At 41.4% G+C, this 7912-nt stretch overlaps 1 protein-coding gene across 16 annotated transcripts in view; it reads left to right on the top strand.

The window, feature by feature from the left end:
• Nucleotides 1-15: 15 nt before the first annotated feature.
• The window catches only part of LOC110013423 (zinc finger protein 271), a 253782-nt gene continuing 245885 nt past the window's right edge, over nt 16-7912 (top strand). For 3 of the 16 annotated variants that reach the window (XM_023965586.1, XM_023965592.1, XM_023965587.1), the window contains exons 1-3: nt 21-328; nt 1099-1381; nt 1807-2070. In XM_023965586.1, the coding sequence (XP_023821354.1) occupies nt 1105-1381; nt 1807-2070 (541 nt within the window). In that variant the 5' untranslated portion in view covers nt 21-328; nt 1099-1104. Of the gene's footprint in view, nt 329-1098; nt 1382-1806; nt 2071-7912 lie in introns of all 16 variants that reach the window. The other 13 variants (XM_023965577.1, XM_023965573.1, XM_023965591.1 and 10 more) reach the window with 10 other exon arrangements.

Here is a 7912-nt window from a genome sequence, read left to right as displayed (position 1 = left end):
TTCGACGCTAACTATTGGTATCAATAGAATCAGCGTTTAAAAGGCTTTTTTATTTGACAAAGTTGTTCAAAGCATGGCATCCACACTTTAAAACAAACTCCATTTTTCCCCTCAAACCTCCTTGCCCATAGGGGGCGGTGATGCCCGTGACTGGATGTGAAAGCAGACAATCGTTTCCGGTTTGGATACCGCGCTTTGATTAGATATGTTCAGTTCGCGCAGTGGTAAAGACTTAACATTTCTGATAAAAATGTTGAAAAGGTTCTTTGGAAGGAGGACAGATCAACGGCCATCCTTCTAAAGCCGTAGTTGAACTTCCTAAGAGGCGGTATGTATTTCTGTGAACCTCTAAAACAGCCACTAGTGAAAATAAGAGAACGTCTACATTTTAGTTTGAAGATATGCGTTGAATTTAGTTATTTTGATATTATTTCATTTTTGTTAAGATTCTGAAAACTGTTGTTTGAGCTCTGTCCCTGCTCTTTAGTGCATAAGCGTTAGCATCCAGTCAAAGACGATGCACAGCGCCATCATCACGTGACCATCATGCATTAAAGGGCATTTCTGTTTATTAAATGCTTTGATCATCCATTTAAATAGGTATTAAAACAGAGGTTAAAACGATATACTGTGCCAAATATGGTTTTGTTAATAATTTTGTATTATCTTTTCCTCCTTTGAGTTGAAACCATAAACTGAGGACTGAAAGCCAGGAGTGAAAGAAACAGAAAAGCAAATGTTGAAAATACAAAATAGCATCTGATACTAAAAAACTTTTTTTCACTGGGTAACAGCTTCAGGTTTAGAGGTTTTTTTGTCATTCCAAGTTTCAAATATACAAAAACATTTTTCTCCAAATGTTAGTATTTTTTTTTTCAACTTTACAATGAGTACCTTTGAGTTTAAAACTGTTTTCATATATTAGTTTTTTAAATTTACAATCTGCATTTGTATTGACTTCAAGCTGATCCTAACTAAACCCAATACAGCTACCGTATAACTAGACTTTTCATGTTATAACAGTCAATTTTGAAATGGTTATAACATTTTTACTCTTGTCTAAATTAGTTTGTTCTTTTGTGTTTTTCTTTATGCAAGGAGTACATGATGAATGACAGCTCTAACCAGGAGAGAGCCTCCAGTTTGGACCAAGCAGAACCAGAACCTCCACAATTCAAAGAGGAACCAGAGGAACTGTGCATTAATCAGGAGGAAGAGTCGCTCTGGCTGAATCAGGATGCTGATGTAAATGCAGAATTAAAGTCTAAATGTGAAGAGAATTTCAGAGATTGTAAAAGGATTATGTTTCAGTTCAAGGAACTGTCACATTATCAGTACTGCCTGGGGATCAGAAATGCTGAGACAGACTTACACAAAACAGGTATGTGAAGTATCACTTATCAGATAAGTTTCTTGTTTTTTTATTCTGTAAGTGAATTGGGTTAAAGCACATCTGTGTTTATGAGTATCTGTAGGAGCAATTGTTAGTCTAAAGAACAAACAGTATTCCTCAAATGTAATTAAAATAGGGTTGAAACATCACTTTTTTCACTTCACTTCACTCTTTCCCTGTACCATTGTGCTTATATTTATGTGTTATTAATTGTCTTAAATTTGTTAAATAATGCATTTTGTGTCTTTGTATACAACAGCTACAATGCAAATGAGGTGGCTTTGTTTCATTTACGTTCTTTGTAACTTAAATTGTGATCTATTTAATATAATTTTTGTTGGTGAAGCAGTAAACTCCGTTAGGATGCATCTCTCTTTTTTAAAGCATTATCTTTCTGTGTCTTCTACCCCCAGATGTTCAACAGCAACATCTGTGTGAGGATGAGAATGAATGGCACCTCCATAAACGTGAGAGACATTCCAGTCTGGACCAAGCAGAACCAGAACCTCTACAGATTAAAGAAGAACCTGAGAAACTCTGCAGTAACCAGGAGGGAGAGCAGCTGCTCCTGAATCAGGAGACTGATGTGAAGATGGAGTTCAAGTCGGATTTGTTGGATCATCAGCATCACCAGAGGAACATCACCATGATTCCTGTCATAAAGCTGGAAAGAATAGGTACGTAAACTGTAACTGTTCTGACAAAGAATGCTTTTTATTCCTAAGAAACAAAGCAAAGGAGGAGAAAAGTCCCTGTTTTCTGCTGCTGTCAGTGACTCTGTACTCCCCAGTCTGAGCAGCTCCTCTGTGAGTGTGGAGGAGTTTCCTAATCTTATAAATTTGACATGCTTGAGCATCTTGAACTGGTTTACTGCATTAACCAGTATGTCTATGGATCTTAGTGTTTTACCTTTTTTATTCAGTTGTCTCTGATCAATTACATTAAAATAAGGCTAGAAAGCTGCAGTTATTCATTAATTTAAATGAAAGGAATTATGGTAACAATGTAAAAAAAGAGTACAAATAATTTAGGTGGTATTATATAGGATGATAACGTGCAAGGAGAGACGGTCAGTTGAGGGGTTTGCCCTTCTTATACCCTGTTAGAATGCAGCTGCCTTTATAGTGACTGATGGAAGATAAAAATGACCACATCTCCTCAATACTTGCTGCTCTTCACAGGCTTCTTGTTCATTTTAGGATCCAGTTGACGGTTTTATTCATATCTTTTAGAACTCTGAATGGTTTGGTTCCATTGTGTTTATTGAAGGTTTATTAAAGAGTTACTTAAACCATGTGCTCCAGGAAGAAATATAAAATCTTTGACCCAAAGTTTTTCACTCCAGACTTAAATTAAAGGGCAGCAGAGAGTTTGTAGAAGCTGCCCCTGAATTATAAAATGTTTCTCATCCACATCAGAGTTGATCCAACTCTTTCTGGTTTTTAATCTGTTGGTAATATTTTAAAGACCTTTACTTAAAAGTCAAAAGTCAAAGTAAACCTTATTGTCAATCTCTATGATGTTTTCACATACATGGAAATTTGAAATTCTTTTTCTCTTCAAACTTCAGTCTAAACGGGGAATCTAACTTCAAAATACAAAATAAAATGGAATAAGACGAAGGGGAAAAACCTTCATATAAAAATAAGTTTGTCTCTTAAGGCTAGAGAACGGTTTTCATGTTTTTGTAGAAACATCCAACCAGGTCACTGGGAGCAGCGTGGTAAAGCAGAAAAGCAGGTCAAAGTTCATCTGAATGCACACATGTCTGTAGGAGCAAACTTAAGTCTGAACGTTGCTGCCGATTGATGTTCGAAAAGTAAAATTTTATAAGAACATATACAGTGAGGTCAATAAGTATTTGATCACCCTGTGATTTAGCAAGTTCTCCCACTTAGAAAACATGAAGGGGTCTAAAATTTTTATCATAGATGCATTTCCACAGTGAGAGACAGAATCTGAAGAAACATTCAGAAATCATGTTGTACGATTTTTTTAAAACAGTTTCTTTGTATATTACTGTGACAAATAAGTATGTGGTCACTTGAGTTAAACAACTTTAATATTTAATACAGAAGCCTTTGTTAACAATTCCAGAGGTCAAACGATTCCTGCAGTTCTTCACTAGGTTTCTACTCACTGCAGCAGGGATTTTGGCCCACTCCTCCATACAGATCTTCTCTAGATCTGTCAGGGTTTGGGGCTGTCGCTGAGCAAGACAGTTTCAGCTCCTTCCAAAGATTCTCTATTGGATTTAGGTCTGGAGACTGGCTAGGCCACTCCAGAACCTTGACATGCTTCTTAGGGAGCCACTCCTTGGTTTTCTTGGCTGTGTGCTTTGGGTCATTGTCATGCTGAAAGACTCTGACTGAGGTAAGGAGGTTTTTGCCCAATTTCTCACAATACAGAGCCCCGTTCATCCTCTCCTTAATACAGTGCAGTCGTCCCTGTGCAGAAAAACACCCCCAGAGCATGATGCTTCCACCCCCGTGCTTCACTGTAGGTATGGTGTTCTTGGGATGATGCTCTTCTTTCTTCCTCCTCCAAACACGCCGAATGGAGTTAAGACCAAAAAGTTTTATTTTGGTCTCATCTGACCACAAGACTTTCTCCCATGACTCCTCTGGATCATCAAGATGGTCAGTGGCAAACTTCAGACGGGCCTTGACATGGGCTGACTTCAGCAGGGGAACCTTCCATGCGATACATGATTTTAAACCATGGCGTTTTAATGCATTATTTATAATAGCCTTGGAAACGGTGGTCCCAGCTCTCTTCAGGTCATTGACCAGCTCCTCCCGTCCTGGGCTGATTCTTCACCTTCCTTAGCATCATCGATGCCCCAAGAGGTGAGATCTTGCGAGGGGCCCCAGTCCGAGGGACAATGACAGTCATCATTAGCCTCTTCCATTGTCTGACAATTGCTCCAACAGTTGTTCTTTTCTCACCAAGCTGCTTGGCAATTGCCCCGTAGCTGCTTTGCAATTGCCCCGTAGCTGCTTTGCAATTGCCCCGTAGCCACTTCAAGCTTTGTGAAGGTCTACAATTTTGTCTCTTGTGTCTTTTGACAGCTCTTTGGTTTTGCCCATGTTGGTAGTTAGACTTCTGACTGATTGTGGGGGGCACAGGTGCCTTTATGCAAGCTAACCACCTCAAACAGGTGCCACTAATTTAGAATCATGAACAGAGTGGAGTTGGACTATTTAAAAGCAGAACAGCAGGTCTTTACTGGTCGGAAATCTATCTGATAATCAAGTGATCAAATACTTATTTGTCACAGTAATATACAAATAAATTGTTTAAAAAAATCCTAGAACATAATTTCTGAATGTTTCTTCAGATTCTGTCTCTCACTGTAGAAATGCACCTATGATGAAAATCTTAGACCCCTCCATGTTTTCTAAGTGGGAGAACTTGCTAAATCAAATACTTAACGTAAATTCCGGACTACAAAGCGCACCCGATTACAAGCCGCACCCACCCATTTTCACGTGTTTGACTGCTTAGCCGCGTCAGACTAAAAGCCGCATGTCACGTCCTGACTCACAGAATAGGTGAGGTTCATTACCACACTGTGGGGTGAGTCAGCCTTGCCTCAAGCTCATGCATTTCAGTATGTCCACATCTGCCAAACAGCATGGACCTCTATTCTGTTCACAAGTTCCTCAGTTATGGTTTATTTATTTATTTATTTATTTTTACGTTTTTTTTTTTTACTTATTGACAATCTAGGTATCACACATAAAATTACAAACAGTAACCATATAATCAACATTACATCCCTCAGTTATGATGAGGAAATTTACATCCGCGATTCCCCATTTCCCATGAGTCTTAGGGGCTAAAGGGGGGGCCAACACCCGGCTCGCCTCACTGTTGTACGTGTTTAAGAATGAGCAAGTAGCAGCAGTGCATGGAGGGGTGAAAAGGAACAGCTCTCCTTCCGCTTGTGTCGCGGCAGCATTATGGTACTAACAGGGCTGGTTAAAAAAAACACAGCAGTAAAATAAAGCAGCGGCGACTGAAAAGCGCGCGCCTCAGCACGGCGCGTGCATCAGCAGTTTCCTTTCACAACAAGCACTGTTGTTCCGCGCTCGCCCCGCGCGCTCCCCTTCCTATCTTCTCCGACACATCTGACCAGGGCGGCTCCAGGGAGGAGCAAATCGTGTCTGTGCAGAGCAATCGGACTTAATACTGTACGTTTTGTGGATGAGGGGCGGATGCGTTGTTACGTGTGGGAGCCTTCAGACTGCCATCGGCCCCGCAGCTCTATGTGAACGAGCAGCAGAACATGTCTCCAGCTCACACGGAGGCTGTGAGTTTTTCAATGCAAAATTCCGCTCAGTCCTTAGTAACCGTTAAAACGACCACGTGGATTTGTGTTTCCAGTCGTGTCCCGACAAAACAAAGGCTGATGCTATTCCCACATGCGCTGTTCTCTCCGTCACGCAGCTGACCGGCTTTTCCAATCCCGTTGGTGATGGTGGATTTTTTCACGCTGCTTTTAACGATTGCTTTTAACTTGAAAGCTGCATCATATTTTAGCGGCGATCACGTGCACGTTGGGTTTAATGGCACCAAAGGATTCTGGGATGCGGCCGGGCATGCGTGTTTCGTTTTGTTGAACCATGACTGAAGTATCTAAGACCTGAAGTGAAGGCCATGCTCTTTGGTTGCTTAGTTTGTTGAAAAACAAATGACTCGGGGCAGACTTCATCCACTCCCAGGGCCTTGCCACTGAGGAGCTCGTTGCCTACCTCAGTGACTTCAGCCCGGGTAATAGACAGCCTCACCCCAAAGTCCTCATTCTCTGCTTCTTCGAAAGAAGGCGCGTCAGTCGGATTGAGGAAGCCCCCTCCCGGAATTGGAGGGACATGACCCTCTCGTCCACCGGGGTGAACTCTAACACTTCGCGGCTGAGCTGGGGGCTCACGAGTAAGCCCACACCGGCCCGCCGCCTCTCACCTTGAGCAACTCCAGATTGGAGAAAATCCAACCCCTCTCTAAGGACTGCGTTTCAGAGCCCAGGCTATGTGATCCCAACGATATCTAGATCAGGGGTCGGCAACCCAAAATGTTGAAAGAGCCAAATTGGACGGAAAAAAACAAAAAACAAACATGTCTGGAGCCGCACAATATTAAAAAACCTATTTAAGCTTTATAATGAAGGCAACACATGCAATGTGTATCTATATTAACTATATTAGCCTACTATCAAAATGACTAAGTTGTTACAAATACATAATGAGCATTATTAACTATTAAATGTTTATTTGTGTGTTCTGCGGAGAACGACGCGTCACGTGACTGCTCTGTTGTGCAAGTTTAACTTCATTACATATTAATGAATTATGTTTCATTGCTTTGATACAATTAAAGAAATGTAATAAAGAAATACGATTTTTGATGTCATTTTTATTTAGAGGATTTGAACACAAAACAATAAAATGGAACGTGCGTGCCCCATGACATCAGCTGCGCTCGAATGACAGAACAGCTTCAAGCATTTGCGGCGCCTGCAGACTTTCATTCAGCTCGCTTAGGTGGCTTGTCACAGTCATTTCCACCAAAACGTGCAGCTTTTCCAGCCACTCAGTATCTTCCAGTTGCGGGTAGTTCAGGTCTTTGTTTTTCAGGAATGTTTTCACGTGTTCTAAACAGAAGACAAAGTGACGCAAAACGTCACCCCTGGACAGCCATCGGACTTTGTTGTGTAGCAGAAGATCAGAATATTTGCTTTCAACTTCATCAAGCATTGCACCAAACTAACGGCGGTTCGATTTACATCAGCCACCTGTTTAGCGGTCTGCTGAAAGTTAAAAAAAAAAGCCCTACTAGTAGAAACATGTGGAGTAAGCCATGACGCAAATCTCCGTTGACAGAAATGTTGAAGTTTAACATCGTAATGACTAAGCTGGACAGTCACCCAAGCGGGAAAGCAGCAGCCAAACCGCTTATCAAGAGGCTTTTTAAGAGTGCTGCCAGTACCTCATACACCGCACAACTCTGGAGAGTCTCAGGAACGAATTTATAGCTAAAGAGGCTAAATGTCCCCCTCAATATCAAGCCCATGTCTTCCAGCACACATAAACCAGTCCAAACATCATGGACCTCACGTCAGTTCACAACACTCTTACTAAAGGTTTTACCCCAAAACTCCCACTTCCCATGAGCTTTAGGGGCTGAAGGTGGGGCTAACCCCCAGTTAGGTCTGTTAGCAGCAAGGGATTGTGGGACGCGGTTTCCTGATCTAATTAGGGCTCAGCCTGAGTTTTTCTGTTTGCCCACGTTTCTTTTTAAGTGGCAGTTTTGTTTTTCCACCTTAGTTTATTCTTCCTGTTATGTTTGTTTCTTTTTGTTGTACCATGAGTGTGGAAGGGAGAGAGGTTGATGACTGCTGTGCAATGTGATGCGTATTCAATGCCAATGGTGCTTCTAATATCGGAAAAAAGAGTTTGCTCTCAGTTTCCTTCACTAACCCCTCCTCTCTGAGACTGTGCGGAGTCGTGCGAAGTCAGG

The sequence above is a fragment of the Oryzias latipes genome, chromosome 17 (genome assembly GCF_002234675.1).
Source record: "Oryzias latipes chromosome 17, ASM223467v1".
NCBI lineage: Eukaryota > Metazoa > Chordata > Actinopteri > Beloniformes > Adrianichthyidae > Oryzias > Oryzias latipes.
This window is presented reverse-complemented; position numbering and strand designations above follow the sequence as displayed.